This window comes from Haliotis rufescens, unplaced genomic scaffold (assembly GCF_023055435.1).
Source record: "Haliotis rufescens isolate VD_foot unplaced genomic scaffold, xgHalRufe1.0.p SCAF_7, whole genome shotgun sequence".
Classification (NCBI taxonomy): Eukaryota; Metazoa; Mollusca; class Gastropoda; order Lepetellida; family Haliotidae; genus Haliotis; species Haliotis rufescens.
In genome coordinates this window covers 46,439,592-46,459,963 of record NW_025964361.1, presented here as the reverse complement: position 1 = coordinate 46,459,963, position 20,372 = coordinate 46,439,592, and the positions used below count along the sequence as shown (strand labels likewise).

Here is a 20,372-nt window from a genome sequence, read left to right as displayed (position 1 = left end):
AGCACGTGCAGACCGTGCTTGCGCTGTTGCTTCCACGGTTTGTCCCCCTACGTGTCATGTACACATTTCTATACAAAAGTACATGATAGTTTCTTCAAGAACTTCATCCGTCATGGGTCTTAAAATAACCAAATTCAGATTTTGTTGGGTACAGGGTATTCATGGTCAAGTACCGTATTGATGTTTCATACACTTTTCTGGATTTCGATTTTTTTTGCAATTCATCGTTCTCATTTGGAGTCAAGCGGACTGTAGTGAACAATGCTCAAAGATTTTAATAATTATTGCTAACACTGCAAATGGATATGTCGCATTTCCCACCGACAAAGCGTCAGCAGTATAGCACAATTGACCCTGTTGTTATCAACTCAGCGCATCCTCTCGGGGGAAGGAAAGCTTGTCACTGTAAGACAAGACAACCGCATGTATCCAGTCTCACTCCAACGAGGGCAGCAGAGGAGACACCATGAACGGGCTGAGAAGATTTAGTCGCAAAACTGAAGGTACCAAATCGTAGATATTTACATATATTTAAATAGATAACAAAATAAGGATAAGCCAAAATATTAACCAGTTTCAGTATGTTTTTAAACGAATTATATCTAAAATTTATACTATCTGATGTTTACATAATGAGTATGTTTTGCAAATGCAGTCGTTATGATGAGTTCCCAGGAAAGATGACAAATTTATTTTTGACGGTTCGAACAAATTCTGAAGGTTTGATTTCGTCAAAACACTGTAGCTGTGTCCAGATGTGTACGAACAGCGAAAGATGGCATATACAAGTATACGATTTCAGGAGTCATGTTACTGTGCATTTGCACATATATATTACACTATCGCGACATGTGTTTTTTTCTATTGTTTACGGGACGGCCGGGTAGCCTAGTGGTTAAAGCGTTCGCTTGTGACACCGAAGACCCGAGTTCGATTCCCGACAAGGGTATAATGCGTGAAGCCTATTTCTGGCGTCCCCGCCGTGATGTTGCTGGAATATTGCTAAAAGCGGCGTAAAACCATACTCACTCACTCATTCTATCATTAACTCAAATACGGTATTATTAATTAATGTGGTCTTAACCAAGTATGTCCTCGCTTCCATCAATGTAAAAAGACACTCATGTGGTTGTTTCGTATGTCCATTCATTGCTTTTGCTGAAAATATATAATTATTTACTGTAGTACTCATTCAATCAATCTTTATTCATGGTACTTATGAGTACCGTGAGTGAGTGAGTATGGTTTTACGCCGCTTTTAGCAATATTCCAGCAATATCACGGCGGGGGACACCAGAAAATGGGCTTCACACATTGTACCCATGTCGGGAATCGAACCCGGGTCTTCAGCGTGACGAGCGAACGCTTTAACCACTAGGCTACCCGACCGCCCCTCTTATGGGGACAAAGGCCTGCAGTACATTGTGTGGGGCGTGTTACAAATTCATACATTTTCTTAGTTTCATAGCATGATAAATGAACATGGATAAATTTCTAATAGTTTCTGTCCAATCACAAGTCATTACTTTACAAAATGTGTTACCGTTTGGGCTGCAGTAGAAATAGTTATTTAGATATTTTGCTTATAAATCTTTATACACTGGACATACACATTAAAAGTGATATTCATCTTCAATACAATCAGTTTTACAAATCCTACAAAGTCTATGTTCTCTTGCAATACCTTCATATCTGCCTTTTTCAAGAAATAGATCATGTGAGGCACAACGAAATCGAGAAAGAGCAGTTCTTAACTTATGTAAATTTGCACTTAACAGATAAGTTTCTAGTATAATAGTAGTCTTAAATGTAGTGTAGTTATTTCCTTTTCTAGAACTGGACAAAGAACCATGCCATTTTTGGATGTACATATCTTTTAAGGCCTGTGTCAAACGGGAGAAGAAATGCTGTGGCATATCTACATGTTGCTGTAACCAAATATAACCATATCCGGATACGTATAACATGATTTTAACTTTTGATGCCCAAAAGTACTGAAGGGGAAACTGAGATGACTACGGGTTGCTCAGTGTGATCGAAGGTGCAAAGTTTCCTGTACAGAGTTGCGTCCCTTTAGACTCTCAGAATCTATGATCGTGGGTTCACATTTCACAGTCACCCAGATTACGTTCCTAGGTATGTCAGCACCATGCCCGTGCTCATGGGTTTCCCAACGCGGTAAACGTCTGCAATCAAACCTGCGTCACTTCGGTCTTTCCTCCCACATCAAGCTCACACACCGTGATATAACTAAAATATTGTTCAATGCGACTTACTGACTAACTCACTACAACTGCCCCCGTAAAGATCCTGGTTAAAATTGGTTTGCAGCAACCAATGCTTGTCAAAAGATGTGACAAACAGGATCGGTTGGTCAGGCTCGCTGATTTGGTTGATTCATGTCATCATATCCCAATTACGTAGATCGATGCTCATGATGTCCATCACTGGATTGTCTCATCAAAAACTTGATTATTTACATATCTGACAGCTGAAGACTGATATCATATAGCTGAAATATTGCCGAGTGCAACAAACAAGGCAAACACTAAAAGCGCACTGTTGTTGTATTCAGGAAGGGCGGTCGTGTATCGAGTGAAGCACCAGTACAATCCCACGAACCAAGATGAGCTCCGACTGGGAATCGGAGATGAGATCACCGACATCAAAGACGTCGGGAACGGCTGGGTGGTCGGATACAACAAGACCACGGGGAACACTGGACTATGTCCGAAAGATTACCTGCAGAAAGGAATCGCCGGAAGAGGCCAGAGTAGAGTTGACCGATTCAGAAATAGGTGAGGTGATTCATGTAGATGTGGAGAGGTCCTCTCCAACAACCTATCCTATTTTATCCTTGATTATTCCCTGTCGGATTGTGCAGATACAATGTCTTTGGGCGTCGGCTGATGTAGCATTAAAGGTTGTCATCGAGAGTCTATTCCAAACGCTGCTTATTCCAACAAAGAGGCATACATTATATTGCTTATTTATCATATTGCTTTTTAAAACATTTTTTTCGGAAACAGAACGCCTTACTGGTAGTTAGGGTCGGATACAGATAGAGAATTTCAATGTGACGTATTCAGGTCACGTGTTACTGTAGGTGTCACCATATTGGTATCGCTCGATGGCTTCCTTTAAAGGCTGACAATGATCCACGGTTTCCAGCCAGTTTCCAGTTTTAGTCTGGACTGTATAACTGTAAACCTAGGTACGTTCTTCCGGCTTCAGTTTAGACTGTATAGCTGTACACCTAGCTACGTATTTCCGGCTTCAGTTTAGTCTGTATAGCTGTAAACCTAGCTACGTATTACCGGCTTCAGTTTAGACTGTATAACTGTAAACCTAGGTACGTTCTTCCGGCTTCAGTTTAGACTGTATAACTGTAAACCTAGGTACGTTCTTCCGGCTTCAGTTTAGACTGTATAGCTGTAAACCTAGCTACGTATTACCGGCTTCAGTTTAGACTGTATAACTGTAAACCTAGGTACGTTCTTCCGGCTTCAGTTTAGACTGTATAACTGTAAACCTAGCTTCGTATTTCCGGCTTCAGTTTAGACTGTATAACTGTAAACCTAGCTGCGTATTACCGGCTTCAGTTTAGACTGTATAACTGTAAAACTAGCTACGTATTACCGGCTTCAGTTTAGGCTGTATAATTGTAAACCTAGGTACGTTCTTCCGGCTTCAGTTTAGACTGTATAACTGTAAACCTAGCTACGTATTACCGGCTTCAGTTTAGACTGTATAACTGTAAACCTAGCTACGTACTTCCGGCTTCAGTTTAGACTGTATAACTGTAAACCTAGGTACGTTCTCCCGGCTTCAGTTTAGACTGTATAACTGTAAACCTAGCTTCGTACTTCCGGTCTAAGTCTAGACTGAATAACTGTAAACCTAGCTACGTATTACCGGCTTCAGTTTAGACTGTATAACTGTTAACCTAGCTACGTACTTCCGGCTTCAGTTAAGACTGTATAACTCTAAACCTAGCTACGTATTACCGGCTTCAGTTTAGACTGTATAACTGTAAACCTAGGTACGTATTTCCGGCTTCAGTTTAGACTGTATAGCTGTAAAACTAGCTACGTTCTTCCGGCTTCAGTTTAGACTGTATAACTGTAAACCTAGCTACGTATTTCCGGCTTCAGTTTAGACTGTATAACTGTAAACCTAGCTGCGTATTACCGGCTTCAGTTTAGACTGTATAACTGTAAACCTAGCTACGTATTACCGGCTTCAGTTTAGACTGTATAACTGTAAACCTAGCTACATACTTCCGGCTTCAGTTTAGACTGTATAGCTGTAAACCTAGCTACATACTTCCGGCTTCAGTTTAGACTGTATAACTGTAAACCTAGCTACGTATTACCGGCTTCAGTTTAGACTGTATAACTGTAAACCTAGCTACGTACTTCCGGCTTCCCCCGGAGAATCTGTTCTGAAATAAAATCTCCCCCGGGCGGATATGTTTCGCGCCCCCCTCAGTATAAAGTCTCCCCCCTGATTATTCGGTTTGTTGCAATGTCTTTCAGTACTATATTCTTTAAATAGTTATCTTTAATGTAAGGAGGGTTACTTTAAAAAATAGATTATGAAATATGGTCATAATGAATTGATATTTCAGCATATTTTATTTGGTAACTGTACCTTCCATCCTAAAATAATTATAAGACATAATCATACCAAACAAATTTGAATGAAATGACTTAATGTAACAAATACATGTACGCTTACTGTTGTAACAGAATTCAGAAATCTTATTAATCCTCGCAAACATTCGGTTTTACCACTAACTACGTAAAAACTGTCAACATATCCACGCGCGCCTCCAGCTCAGGCTGTCCGTTATACTCTGATTTAAGATCTAAAATATATTCCTTAATACAGGCTACGATTTGAAAATGGTATCAGTGTAATATCAGTGGCTAGAATATCATGGTGCAAGCAGGTTTCTGTTAAACATACAACATCATAACTATCTAATTCAGCACTGATAAAATCTACTTTGTCTTTAAGACTGCGTACGTTTAGATATATAATCTTTAAATCTGGACTATGCAAAGGTCCTGGATTCGGATGGATATCACCGCAGCCGAAGAGAAAAAGTAAAACTAAGAATGATAATCGGAATTTAGATAAGCAAAGCAACCCAAAATATAGAGAAATGTGTATCATCTTCCCGAAATGATAAGCATGTAGAATAGATTTTAAAAAAAACCCACCCCAGCCTGTATCAAGATATCTGCAACGAAGCTAACTGAAACGAAATAGAAAATAATGACCCAGAAACCTATTGTAAAAACCTAACAGACTAATATATAATAAAGGCAGCCAAAACCTCCATCCCCTTCAAAACATCAGGCAAACCCACGGTACCATGGTGGAATGAGGAAATAGAACAGACTAGACGAAAACGTAAATCAGCCTTCAATAAAGCAAAACGTGACTACACACATCTAAACTTAGCCCACGAACTAAACCACCAGGTTCAAAAACTAGTCCAAATAGCCAAAAGTAGAGACTGGAAAAAATTCTGCGCATGTAAAAATAACCGTACAGATGCCAGAACGGTCTGGCGCAAAATCCACGCCATTAGAGGCTTAAAACGACATAAAAAACTAACATTAACAACTCAACCAACCCCGCCCAAAAAGCAAATAATCTCGCCAACCACTTTTCGGCCGTTAGCAGTAGCACCAACTTCAGCCAAAAATTCCAAGATAAACTTAAAACAAAAAACAAACCCACAAAAGAACCAAACAATAACAATCTAGAAATAAACCAACCCTACAAAATGGAGGAGCTCCTCTACGTAATCCAAAACAGGAAAAAGGGCACAGCCCCAGGATTAGACCTAACTTCTGAACAAATAATTAAAAACAACAACCTAAAACTATATCCTACTCCCTGGAAACAGGCCCTAGTCATACCAATCCCTAAACCTAATAAACCAGCTAATCAAGCTAACTCATATCGACCAAAATCTCAACTTCAAACTTATGCAAAGTAATGGAATCAATGGCTAAAAATAGATTACAACATTACCTGACCCAAAATAACATCAACAATTGAACTGCATGGCAAGTATTTATAAAACGACCGGGGGAGGAAATATTCTGGGGGGAGACTTTATTTCGTAGGGTGGGGGAGAGTTTATTTCGAGAGGGGCGGAACTGTACCGGTATAAATTCGCCGGGGGGAGACTTTATTCTGGGGGCGAATATATTTCGTGACACCGGCAGTTGTCTTTGTCTAACTGTACTTCTTGTTTATTCAATTTTACATACATTATTATTGCATAATTTCCTTTATTGTAGAGTATCGACTATCTACGTGAACTTGACACAGCAAAATGCTTCAGGAAGTTACGATTTTCACATTCCTCCGCCTCCTACAGATGTCCTTTCACCAGAAAACACAAAAGAAGACTCCAAGACGAATTCTAAAAACTATATCTTGCCTAACACCCACACCCATGGTCAAAAGTGCACTCGAGCAGTAATTGGTATATTGGTGGGCTTGTTTCTTGGATGCGTGATGTTTGCAGCTCTTTCTCTTGCCTATCGCTACTCCTTTGTAGAAAGTGCAGCAATATCAGGGGGTATAACTCTGGTGATGTGCGTCTTCCTGGTTATCTCCCCTCATGCCCGCTGCGTGGCAGCACTGATGTCAGTGAGCGTGTTTACAGGTCAAGGTCGCACTGCCTTCCTTTCTCTGATACCAGGGCTTCTCCTCGCCGGACCAGTGACGAACATGCACAGGAACTTCAATGAGGTCCATAATAACTTTACACTCCAGTGTCATTTCAATGTTGATAAGAGCGGTTGGGTTGCGTAGCTGTTAAAGCGTCCGATTCCCCATATGGGCACCATATGTGACGCCAATTGCTCGTGACTCCCACTGCGATATTGATGGAATACTGCCCAAAGTGGCGTAAAATCCAACTAATTGACTCACTCTCTTTGGAGCTGTGCTCGATGATCTAAAGTGTGTTTGTAGTTTTACGCCGCACTCAACAATATTACAGCTATATGACAGCGGTCTATAAACCATCGTGTCTATAAATCTAGAGATTGACATCATGAGAATCGATCTCTTAGTGATTGGGATACGATGACATGCATCAACCAAGTCAGCGAGCCTGACCACTCCACACCCTTAGTCGCCTCTTATGACAAGCATAGTTGCCTTTTACGGTAAGCATTGGTTGCCGAAGATCTATTCTACCCGGATCTTCACGGGTCGATTAATTAATGAAGATATATACTGTGCTAATACTTATAAAGTGAAAACAAGCCAGGAATATAACTAACAGTAATGACAAAAATTGCAACGTGCGCTTTTAAATATAATCCAAATGATCCATTGGTTGCTGAAGATCAATTCTAATCGGGATCTACACGGATCTGAAACTCTGTTGGGAGTTGGTCCCCAGCATTCCATTGGTGGAAGTTTAACACCGCTTTCGGCAATATTCAAGCTATATCACGGCGATGAGGAAATGAAGCCTTGACCCGGCAAACCACTTGTCGATGGCATGATCAATGATACCCAATGCGGTCGTTGCACGATGACACACAAACAGCCAAGTAGCACAGCTTGGCCAACATAATTCCCACGAGAATGGAGGTCTATTTTCAATCAAGGGGTCAAATAAATGTCAAACATTATTTCAGTAGGTTTGAAATATGTTTATGGTATATATTTGTATTCTTGTCCATGAATTTTCCTTAATATTTCTCATATTGCTGAGTGCGGCGTTAAATAACAAACAAACATTGATATTTCTCACATTTACAGGCAGCAACATCTGTAGCATGTATAGCGGAAGTGGTCCTCAATCAAAGTCTAGCTCTTCATCATCAGCTACTTGAACCAATTGCTAAGCAACAGAGGAGCCTAGATGAAGCGGCGGAAGTGGTTGAGAGGAAAACATCCGCTGTCAGATTGGCCTTGACATCTTTCAGGTCGGAAATCAAGGATATTGAAGAGACTGTAGTCGATCCAAACTCGTCAAAGGCAAGAATTATTTCAAATAACTAGGATTTTGGCACGACGACTCAACAAATGGCGAGGCCGCCCACTCACGTGGATTAGGCCGCAGTTATATAGTTGGAATATAGCTGTCAGCGGCCTTCAATAACATTCGTTCACTCACCGAGTGCAGTATTATTGTATCCCATAATATATACTCACACGCAAAAGAAACGCAAGTCGAGTATGCAGTATACATGTTATTTATTTTCAACAGTAAAGACAAGAAATACTAATAGGGCAAGATTGACAACAATTTTACTGAAGACAGTTTAATGGTTAAAAGGCAGATGACATAATATTTTTTTCAAATGTTAAGGGCTTACACAGTTTCGGGTTAATACCCAAAATGTCAGTCAATACCTGGTGTGACCACCATTAGCATTGATCACTGCCACACATCTCCTGTACATTGAGTGGATAAGACGATTGATGAAGGGCCTAGGGATCCTCCTGCACACATCCAGAGCAGCTGTGCGTAGTTCATCGGCAGTTGTAGGGACTGGGCGCACATTGTACAGACGCCTTTGAACCTAATCCCACAAGTGTTCGATGATACCCACATATTCATTGAAATGGTGCGTTTTGGCGATTCGTTTTTTATGTTGCGTTTTCACTCGGGGCTTCCAAAATATAACCAAAAATATTGATAAATCCATCAGGCTTCATTGCATGCTAAAACTCGTATCAATTTATGGTTCCGTGTTTGTTACCTATTTGCTTAAAACCACTTGCGTTTCTTTTGCGTGTGAGTATATATAAATAGTTGAATCAAGATATAGGTCATGCGTGGTATCTGACCCTACAAAAAATATTTTTTCATTTGGTACCCGATTTCATGTATGTGCACCCAACATCCCATGTCAACATTGGTCTCTGTCCCCAGGGCTGTGCTGGTCAACTGCAGTTCATGCACACAGACTGTGAGAGCGCGGTACAGGACTCCATCGAGGTGTGCAAGGCCTCGGCAGGAACGCGGGCTCGACGCAACAGCGGCACACCAACGGGGCCCTACAACGACCCCAACTACGGCCAGGGGCAGCCCAAGCCATTGCCATTGAGCTTCGGGAGAAGAAAATGGTGAGATGCGATATCACGATATTATGAGTTTAACTTGTCTGCTGGGTAATGTGGTTCCGTGAGACAGCCCCCCACCCCCCCCCACCCCCCCCCCCACCCCCCCTCCACCACCACCCCCCCCCCCCCCCCCCCCCACCCCTGCAACCTGTGCTTGTCGTTAAAGGGGATCCATGTTTGGAGAGTAGGCCCTCAACAACCTGTATTTCTCGCAATAGGCGATCGATGTTTAGATTCAGGGTTAGAATAGATCCCCAACAACCTGTTCCTGACATAAGAGTGAGTGAGTGAGTGAGTGAGGTTTTATGCCACTTTTAGCAATATTCCAGCAATATCACGGCGGGGGACACCAGAAATGGGCTTCACACATTGTACCCATGTCGGGAATCGAACCCGGGTCTTCGGCGTGACGAGCTAACGCTTTTTAACCACTAGGCTACCCGACCGCCCCCCTGACATAAGATACAATGCATGTTTGGAATCCGGGTTATAGGCACCCAGCAACCCAGCAGTCGTAGGAGTTATGTTGGCTATTACGGGTTAGAATAGGTCCGAGGAACCTGCAACCTAAATTCATGAGTGTGGTATGACGCTGTCGCTTGGATGATGGCGTGTCATCGTACCCAACGGCGTGGGACGTTGCGCATATTATCACTCACTGGTTCGATGATCTACATTGTGCCGCCATATTGCATAGCGTGAATATTGGTGAGTGTGGCGTTTAGCACAGTTAACACACTTTTGCAGGAAAATATAAATCTCCTCAAACTGAACCGGCTTTAGGCTTCGGAAGTCTCTCTCTCTCTCTCTCTCTCTCTCTCTCTCTCATATGAAAAAAAATGGCAGCCACGAACACTAATTCACAGTCTACGAAGTTAAACTCGATATATAGTTGATAAACAATGCAGCTTACTTGCAGATCATGTTGAAGAAACATTTCGAAACTCTATATTTTACATTTGTCGTTTTGTGAATATTTTATGTCCGTTTCAGTGACTTATGTCAACTGGGATACATTAATGTCACGTTAAATAAATGTTCACATACATGGAGTAGGGTGTGATTTGATTTTATTCGCTCTGTCCGCGTATGTCCGTACATACATATAAAACCTATGAGCATAAATGTTACACATCTGGACTATAATATACCGTTATTAATGTCAGAGTGTAACTGAAAAAAGGTCCAAAGTCAATAAACATTAGTGATTTTACAGGTAAACAAAGACTTCATGCCTGACAATAAGGAACCGACGTTCACTAGACAAAAAATTCGTTCACTAGACATATTTAATGTTGTGAAAAATAATGTTGTGTGGGTCCAATTACTATTTGGATCGACTTGGTTGATGCATTTCATCGATCCCAATTGCGTAAATTGATGCTCATGATATCAGTCACAGGATTATCTGGTCCAGACTCGATTTTTTTACAGACCGCCCTCATACAGGTGGCATATTGCTGAGTGCGGCGTTAAAGAACAAAACAACAAACAAACCACAAACTGTTTGGATCCTTCTTTCCAAGAAAGTTCGCTCGTCACGCCGAAGACCCGGGTTCGATTCCCGACATGGGTACAATGTGTGAAGCCCATTTCTAGTGTCCCCCGCCGTGATATTGCTGGAATATTGCTAAAAGCGGCGTAAAACCATACTCACTCACTCACTCACTCTTTCCAAGAAAGAAATCAGTCTGGACCAATCAGATCGAAAATATATTTTGTCTCAAGTATAAAAGTTTCCATAGTTGTAAATGCTTCTATTCCAAGACCTGCATATCTTTTTCCGTCCCATGGTCTGGTAACATAAATATTTGTTTGAATCTTCAGCGACGCTTCACTGTGTGACTCTGTGAAGTCAAAGCCCATCTGTGACCCACTAAAGGAATCCAGTATCTGCAAGTGGGCTAATGACACCGTGATCAAGTCTAGTGCCAGGACAGTCACAGAACGGTATGACGAGATGGACGAGCTCCTGAGTTTCAGCATCAACAGCTCAAGCGTCATTGACGTCAGGGGCAACATCTCCAGCGACCCTATCCAAAGAGTCCGGGAGCTGAAGAAGAGACTACAAGAACAGCTAGACCTTGTTGTCTTCATCTTCAAAATCCTCAACCGGATCCTCGCCATCTTCCTCCTCTCGACCTTCATCAAAGCATGCCTCTATGTCAGGCGCTATCTTCGCTACCTGAAATTTGACAACATCTATCTTCGAGATCAAATTAAATATCTGGACAAGCATATTCGGGCTGAGGACAAAAGTAAAGCTCTTTTCCCACTGAAAGATGTAGAGAAGAAGAAATACATTGATTCGACTTCCATGAAACTTTCCCGATCTGAATCTCTAACATGGATGATGGGATTTACCCAGGTGATCCTGCACATCTTTTTATCCGCTATGGTGATTCTTGTTGATTATGGCTTGTATTATGTCCTCACAATCCTTCAGAGAAACGGAGATGTGGATTTTCTCGTCACGGGTGGAGTGTGGTTACAGGTTAATGTTAGCGGGTCCGGGCCTTTCGCTGACATCTTTCGAACTGTTGTTGAAGGGATCAGTGTTTCGAAATCCTTTGAGGATGTTCTGAACTTTAAAAGATGTCTACCTTCTCCCACTGAGCAGCCGAGGAAGATTCTCTACTTGATTATCTCCCTTTATTCCCTGGTGTTGGTCTTCGTCCTCCTTCAAGCTTATGGGCTGAGACTAAGACACAAAATGGTGGCGTTCTTTTTTCCCGAGCGAGAGGCGGAACGAATTCACTATTTGTACAGACACATTCTCAACAAGAGAAGACTCCGGGCTGCAGAGTCCAGGAAACTGAATCTTCTGAAGGACCAGTGGAGTGTCATTGGTTCAGAACATTCCAACGAAAAGACTTCAACCTGTTGAAAAGCAGATTTATACTCAAGAACACTCATACCGTAGTTGCTTAGTTGTTTGGTTCAGAACATTCCAACGAAAAGACTTCAACCTGTTGAAAAGCAGATTTATACTCAAGAACACTCATACCGTAGTTGCTTTTCCATCAATCTAATGTACAAATGGCTTTTACTCCGAAAGCTTGCAAAACACTTTGTAGTCAGTGAGAACGCATCTTCCCGAGACAAGTGTATCCACCAGCTTTCTATGCTGGAAACAAGTCTTTGATAAAAAGGCTAGTGGTCGCTCTTGCCTCGAGGTGAGACTTTGGAGTGTCTTGGGTTCTTGGGTTTGGAATATATCTAGCATGTAGCAATGGATCGTTACATTGCCCTTCGTGGGACACTGTCCTATGTTCCTGGCTGCTAAAAGCTACAATAAACAAGTCATAACTTAAGATTATATACCCCAGCACACCTATTACATCTAGTGATCTCTGAGAAATATGGTCCTTAGGGCGAACTAAAAAGAAATGAAAGAATTGTTGCATCTAGGATTGTTTTAAAGGATGACAAGAGTTACTTCCCTTCCCATATTGATATTCTTTTGGAGATTTGTATTACTATCAACAGACTGGACGAGAAGTGAAAATACCCTCAATATAATATTTATCATCTTCAAATTTATGAAATTTTAGTTCCCCAACCAAGGAATACAGAACCGAAATGATGAAGTTAATAAAATACGGAAAATACTGCTGTCTCGTTCAAGGGAGGTGACTATTTGCAAGTTAGCGACAACATGCGGTAATGATGCCTTTGGAATGTCATTGTAAGTTCATTGAAAATTTGCAGATGCCAAGTGCAGGATTAGGTTATATAACGCCGTTTTACAGCCTACATGAGATAGGGTAATATTGCTGACTGTGGCTTTAAACGACATTTCCTCACTCACAGATGGCATCTCTATCGACACGTGGCTATCGACATCCAAATCGGGAGGTACATTTTCACATGAAACGCTAACATGATTACCAATATTTCAACACCTTCCTTAACGATGAGGGGCGGTCGGGTAGCCTAGTGGTTAAAGCGTTCGCTCGTCACGCCGAAGACCCGGGTTCGATTCCCGACATGGGTACAATGTGTGAAGCCCATTTCTGGTGTCCCCCGCCGTGATATTGCTGGAATATTGCTAAAAGCGGCGTAAAACCATACTCACTCACTCACTCCTTAACGATGACAATCGTCACCATATGGCTGAAATACTGCCGATGTGACGTTAAATCTTAACTCACTCACTCACTAACGATGACAAGCTATGTCTTTGCAGAGTGATGTATCTGATTAACAAGTTTTACACACGACATTGTACGTACATCTTACTGTTTGGTAATATTGCCAATGGGGAAGGGTTCGAACACATGGCACGCTACATATTTATACACAATGACAACGCATTAATACGCAAGAAAACTTCATTTCAATTACACCAGCTATTAAATTAGAGCGACCGCCAAGAGAGCGGAAGGTCTTGGGTAAATCCCCGACCGCGTCATACCAAAAGACGTTAAAATATGGTACCTGTTTTTACCATGCCTGCGCTCGACATTAATCGACTAAAACAAGGACTGGTCAGCTCGGAGTCAGTATACTGTGTCTGAGTGTTGTATTCATGTTAAGCTGCGGTATGGTACCTCAGTGGGTTAACGCTATAAAATCGGCATCAGTCCGGACTAGTAGAAACAACCACACACGCACGCACGCACGCACGCACGCACGCACGCACACTCGTCGCTATAAACGCGCAGTAATCTTCAAAGCGACGCTAAACCCCACCTCACATTAAGCCTGTACATATGCACATGCTATTCTATACGGCTTTCTGAGTCCTTTTGCACTTGGGGGCACGGGTGGCCCAGTCGTCTAAGGCGCCGCGATTCGCTGTGCAGAGTTGCATCCCCTGGACACGCCAGAAACCTATGAGTGTGGGTTCGAATCCCGGTTCACCCCGATTATCTTTCTAGGTTTGTCAGCACCATACCCGTGCTCGTGGGTTTCACCGAAGTGGTAAACGTCTGAGACCTGCATCACTTCGGGCTTTCCTCCCATATTAAGCTGACACGCCGTGATATAACTTGAATAATGTTAAAAGCGGCGTTAAACTCAATTCACTCACCTTTTGCACATGTTGCTCGACTTGTCCTGTATCTTTCCAGATGATGCTCCACATGGTGTCAGGACAAGTTTTATAAATACATATAACGTTATATCTTGTCCTAGGGACAATTGCGTTCACAGTGTATGCATGACTTAATTGCATTGTGGACGTTGCTGTAACCTCACTTAATAAATCAGTTGTAGCAATACGTTCCCTGTTTTTTAACATAAATTCAATACGCCAGTCTAACCTCTGCCTTTTAAGCAATACAACTGTATGCTTTTTAATCACAAATACAAATACTTTTGTAATTATAAATACGTTGCCACCTTTATGTGACAATGTCCTGTTTTATCCGTCCGTGTCATGTCATGAGTGATGCTAGAGGCAGACTTTTGAACTTTTTGAACTTTTCAAAACCTTCACCACAAGTGGTTGTTTTGGTTAAAGGGAGACAACCCTCGGGTAAGCTGTCAGTCCCAGCAAATTTGATTGAGTTAATTCAAAACACGCTTTGTCGCAGAACCCGTGAAAATTGCAAACTTAATTTCTAAAAACACCAATTCGTATTGTATGAATTATATGCGGAGTGATAGTCCGTGCGCTGTCCACAGAGAATGTTTTTAATATCACCCCGCCATGGCTGCCCGAGGTATTATGAAAGTAACGGAGTAAGCCGAGTGGACCCGAATGGAATGTACGGTTCGGTTTCTGCGTTATGCACATCAGTGGAATATAAAAAAATATGGATTTTGATAACAGGCTTTAAGTTGTCAAGAAGCTATTTCAAAATAATTTAATTTACATTTGGTAATTCTGCAGTATTGTAGATGAAGAGAGATGACATACTCATAGATTTATCACTTACGGGCCGACTGGAAATAACAGATTTTCTTGACTATTTCTTGAACCTTATAATGGATAGAAAAGTTTTTTTTAATGATAATTGGTTGTGCTTCTTCAAACAAAAACTCTAATATCTAAACAACTACAATAGTTCTCAGCATGACTAACATACAGTAACGAGCTCGTGCAAGGTTGCTACATCATAGTTAGATCCTAGTTGGAATGCAGTTCTTGCTGAGATACCATGCCGCAGTTTAACGTGGATATCTCACTCGGACACAGTATACTGACTCCGAGCCGACCGGTCCTTGGTTTAGCCCCTTAATGCCGAGCGCCAGACCGGGTCACAATAAGTACCATCTTTTAACGTCTTTTGGTATGACGCGGCTGGGGAACGAACCCGGACCTTCCGCTCTCCCGGAGGACGCCCTACCACTAGACCACGGAGGCGGTCACTGACCATCACTAGAAGCCTAACACTGTGATAAAGCCCAAGAGCTGACACACCAAAGATGTCACTCAGGGCCGGCTGATCCTCTTGTTGCTAAGGGACCCACTAATAATGTGCTGGGGGCCTTAGAATTGTTTTAGAGACAGGATATGTTTTAGGTTCATGATTCAGAACACACATTTTTCGTTATTTTTTCTAGTTATTACTATAAAAAGTCTGGAAGGTAATTTAAGGTTAAGGCACGGGAATCACGCACGTACGAATACGGTGTTAGCGTGGGGCGTCTCAACGTGCGTGATTCCCGTGCACCCTTTCGAGTTGAGTTGATTGGTTCAACTGTGTCATATGGCCCTGTGACGCAGGGGTAGCATTATGCAGATGGCTGTTTCAATGAATGCTCGTTCCACCCGTGGTGTGGTTGTTGATGAAATATAGTGATAGCTAAATAGACGGATTTTTTATTCATGCACCGATTGTCTTTAAATGTAATATCCAGTTATGTATGACTGTTTAATAATCTCATACCAACTTTGACTGGAGTAGGTCCAATAGTTTTTCAGATATTGTAGTAAACGTCGGTACCTTAAATTACCTTCCAGACTATACAGCGGTCGAATGACAGGTAGTAATGAATATACGACTATGTAAATGCCACCAACGACATAGACTGCTCCTACGTACAAAATCAACTGTACTATAAGTATACTGACTCGGAGCAGACCGGTCCTTGGTTAACCCTTGAATGTCGAGAGTAATGCAGGGTAACAACAAGTACCATCGTTTCGCATCGTTTACTACGATGCAACCATGGGGTCAGACGTCCGATCTTCTACTCTCCGTATGTAGCAGGGCGTGGAGTTATCCCACAGATGACATCCTTACCTTGTCAGTTTCCTGACGCGGTTAACCTCTTTGGTCATGTGGACAAGGCGTCCGACCTCTGATCAGAAGGTCCGTGGTTCGAATCCCATCACGGGACTCGGAAATGTTATGGCCGCTACATTGGCGCCCAACGTGGGGCTGAGCACGTTCATATTAAATTTGAGCAAAATAAGCCTCATTACCCTACTATGCGGCCCGGGACGTGCCTTCTGTTGACGGGGGAGTATGTAGCAGGGCGTGGAGTTATCCCACAGATGACACCCTTACCTTGTCAGCTTGCTGACGGGGTTAACCTCTTTGGTCATGTGGACAAGGCGTCCGACCTCTGATCAGAAGGTCCGTGGTTCGAATCCCATCACGGGACTCGGAAATTTTATTGCCGCTACACGTATATACTAGGCCACATATGCGGTCACCAGGCCATAAATAATGCCAGATATATATGAAGTGATTACATAGTTAGCTCCCTTGGGGAGTGGTTTCATTCCGCTTTGTCTCTCGTAAAAAAATTGAAAAATATTGACATCGGAGCCTAGGCCAATCTAATTAAGCACTTTGGGACAAAATGGGAGTCTCTATAGATGTCTGGAGAGCCAGGATCGGATGTTTTGTACCGCCCCGAGGACACAGGGAGATAGAGAAAATCAGACCCTATTCGACGACATCGGAATGGACAGCCGGGACTGACATGGCCTATCGACTACTCTTGTGCACAGTACTTCTTCTCTCAATATATACCTCAGGTACGATCATCGCAGATAAGATGAAGTATACATGTGATATACTGACCAATCCACCACTCAGTATGATGGATGCGAACTTTTGTCCCACTGATTGTAACACATTGTCTTTGTTTACATATCGAATTCCGGACCGAGGTGGGGTGCGACTGTTTTGTCCTTGTGTATCATTGCTAATACACCTGTCAGGTGATGTTGAATCGAACCCTGGCCCATTTAGTAAGGATCTGGATGATATGAAATCGGCAATTATTCAACAAATCAAGGCATCCGTAGACAAACTATTAAAGGACATTGGTTCAGTGAAAGAAGAACTACAAACATTACGGTGTGACGTCACAGATTTACGAAATCAAGTGAGTACGAACAAGGGAGAACAAGATATCATTCGGCTTGATGTGGATGCGGTCTGTCAAAAACTAGACGATGTATATTATGACTTTGACAATGTTGATACACGTCTAGAGAATCTAGAGAGAAGGGGTCGAAGAAATAATATCATTTTGTATGGTGTTCCAGAGGGACCGAGCGAATCCTATGCAATCTGCAAAAACAAAACTTTGGAAGTGTTGAACAATGCCAGGGAAGCCAATAACATAGATCTGCTTGTTCCAAGAAACATTGAGAGGGCACATAGAATAGGACAACGTAACACTGATAGACCACGCCCTGTGATCGCTAAACTTGTGCACTGGGAGGATAAGATGAAGTCTCTAAGTTTGAGAGATTCCCTTCGGTCAAAGGGATATGGAATTTCCAATGACTTAACTTTAAAACAGAGACAAGAATTAAAGAAATGTAAAGATGAAGACCAATCTAAACATTATTTTTATAAAGGTGGTAAAATTGTGTCAGCACCCAAACAGGTTACGGATGCTTCAATCAATGTCTCGGATGGGAGAAGATGTGGGGTCTCTGACAGAATCAACAATTCACCCAGGAACGAGGGGAGCTCGCGCCCCACTACCCGCAGTCAGGCTACTAGCTCTAGGGGCAGCCAGCAGGACTGCATTACCTAGGGGTGTGGCCGGGGCCCACTACCCGCAGTCAGGCTACCAGCTCTAGGGGCAGCCAGCAGGACCTCACTACCTAGGGGTGTGGCCGGGCCCCACTACCCGCAGTCAGGCTACTAGCTCTAGGGGCAGCCAGCAGGACCGCACTACCTAGGGGTGTGGCCGGGGCCCACTACCCGCAGTCAGGCTACCAGCTCTAGGGGCAGCCAGCAGGACCGCACTACCTAGGGGTGTGGCCGGGGCCCACTACCCGCAGTCAGGCTACTAGCTCTAGGGGCAGCCAGCAGGACCGCACTACCTAGGGGTGTGGCCGGGGCCCATACCAAGACTCAGAGGATTTAAAAAGTGATGACTCTCCTACAATAAAACTCTTATATTGGAATATATCTGGATTGAAATCTAAACTAGATGACTGTGACTTTGTTTCATATTTACATTCATTTGACATTGTAGGCCTCACAGAGACGTGGATTCAGAAGTTTGACTTCCAGAACAAGTTTGCTGATTATTTATATTATAATAGACCCGGTGATAAGTTAGCAAAAGCAGGGAGACTCTCTGGTGGTATCATAGTTATGGTTAGAAAACAGCTGAAAAAATATATTAAGCGGAATTGGGTGAAAGAAAGTGGTATTTACATTCTATTAGATAAATTACTGTTTGGTACTGTAACAGATGTGTTATACTGTTGTGTATATATACACCCCAGAAGGCTCAACCTATTATGATAAATGTGCTACTTCTAGAAATGGTGTACTGATGTTTCAAGACGAGCTCCTGGATATTTTAAATCAGATCGATGACGTTTCATGTATTTTTTGGGGGGAGATTTTAACTCCAGAACAGGGACAGAACCCGACTTTGTGGAAGACGACATTTTGGATTATCTTGAAGGGCGTGATAACTCGTCTTGGGATTTCTTGATAGACCATTTTGATTTGCAGAGATACTCTGCTGACACTATTTTGAATAAGTTTGGTAAATGTTTGTTGAACCTATGCTCTGTCTTAAATATTCAAATTATGAATGGTCGTTGTGGCAGTGACGCTGGTATTGGGGACTATACATTCATCAGTAGTACAGGGGCAAGCGTAAATGACTATATTATCTCCACCGTACATATGTTTGAACTCTGTAAAACATTCGACATAGACACACGGTACGAGTCGCAACATTTTCCATTAACAATGGCTTTACGTACGTGTAGGCTTCACTCAGTCATCGAGGGTCATGATGATATTAATTATGCAAGTACATTTAGATTTACGTGGAGAATTGATAAAGAAGAAATATTTCTTTGTAACTTAGCTTCGGACAAGTTTGTATCACTGGTTGAAAAAGCAGTAGATACCGTATTCACAAATATTGATGAAAGTATTGAGTTTATTAGAGAAGCACTCTCCTATGCTGGGAACGAAATGAAGAAAGTGGTTCACGTGGACAAGAAAACACAAAAATGGTTTGATTGGGAATGTCAGTTACTAAAAAAAGAGAGATGTACATGCCTCAACAAATTCAGAAGAGATAAAGATTTACAGTCATTAAGGGAATATACAAGAATTAGAAATCTTTACAAAACCACGTGCAGGGAAAAGAAGATTATATTTCTTGAAAAGAAAAAACAATATTTGGAAGATAACATTAAGTCGTCGAAAGAATTTTGGACAGCCCTCCACAAGCTAAATCCACATTATGAGTTTAAAAATAATATTGAAATTGATAAATGGTATGATTATTTCAAAAATATGTTTAGTGGTAATGGTGTTGGGGATGATACCATATCAGATAGGAAACATGTGATAATGACATAACTGCTACAATTCTTGACTCCCCAATCACAAGAGAGGAAATTCAAAAAGCTATCTACGATTTGAAAAACAGCAAGAGTTCCGGCATAGATGGTTTAATTCCAGAATTTTTTAAACATTCTGTAAATATTCTACTCCCATACCTTGAATTACTGTTTAATATGATTTTAGAAACGTCTTATTTCCCAAAAGAGTGGACTATCGGTGTGATTGTTCCACTACATAAATCAGGATCACATACCGATACCAACAATTATCGAGGAATTACCCTTCTGAGTGTTTTTAGCAAAATATTTATTTCTATTATTAATAAAAGGCTCACTTTTTGGTCAGATTCATCAGATAAAATTTCGGAAGAACAAGCAGGTTTTAGACAAGGGTAATCAACCACGGATAATATTTTCGTACTTAATGCGATTATTCACAAATACATGCAGAGAAAAGGTGGAAAATTTTATGCAATTTTTGTTGATTTCAAAAAAGCGTTTGATTCTGTAA

The 20,372-nt window shown here is 41.9% G+C and overlaps 1 protein-coding gene across 2 annotated transcripts; it reads left to right on the top strand.

Annotated features, from left to right (window-relative positions):
• Nucleotides 1-384: 384 nt before the first annotated feature.
• Nucleotides 385-12,729, top strand: LOC124143670 (protein sneaky-like). Of its 2 annotated transcripts, XM_048387927.1 has the most exons (7): nucleotides 385-503; nucleotides 2,576-2,798; nucleotides 6,324-6,780; nucleotides 7,807-8,025; nucleotides 8,927-9,120; nucleotides 10,945-11,975; nucleotides 12,065-12,729. In XM_048387927.1, exons 1-7 carry the CDS (start codon nucleotides 467-469, stop codon nucleotides 12,091-12,093), a joined length of 2,190 nt encoding a protein of 729 aa, XP_048243884.1. In that variant the 5' UTR covers nucleotides 385-466; the 3' UTR covers nucleotides 12,094-12,729. The 2 variants fall into 2 exon arrangements, with proteins under 2 accessions (XP_048243884.1, XP_046368652.2); XM_046512696.2 differs by having other exon boundaries at nucleotides 10,945-12,729.
• Nucleotides 12,730-20,372: the final 7,643 nt, after the last annotated feature.

Excerpts from the sequence above, each read along its gene's own strand:
- LOC124143670 (XM_048387927.1), top strand. The coding sequence starts at position 467 with ATGAACGGGCTGAGAAGATTTAGTCGCAAAACTGAAG. Across the intron at positions 504-2,575 it reads ATTTAGTCGCAAAACTGAAG|GAAGGGCGGTCGTGTATCGA; the intron begins GTACCAAATCGT and ends TGTTGTATTCAG. Across the intron at positions 6,781-7,806 it reads TGCACAGGAACTTCAATGAG|GCAGCAACATCTGTAGCATG; the intron begins GTCCATAATAAC and ends TCACATTTACAG.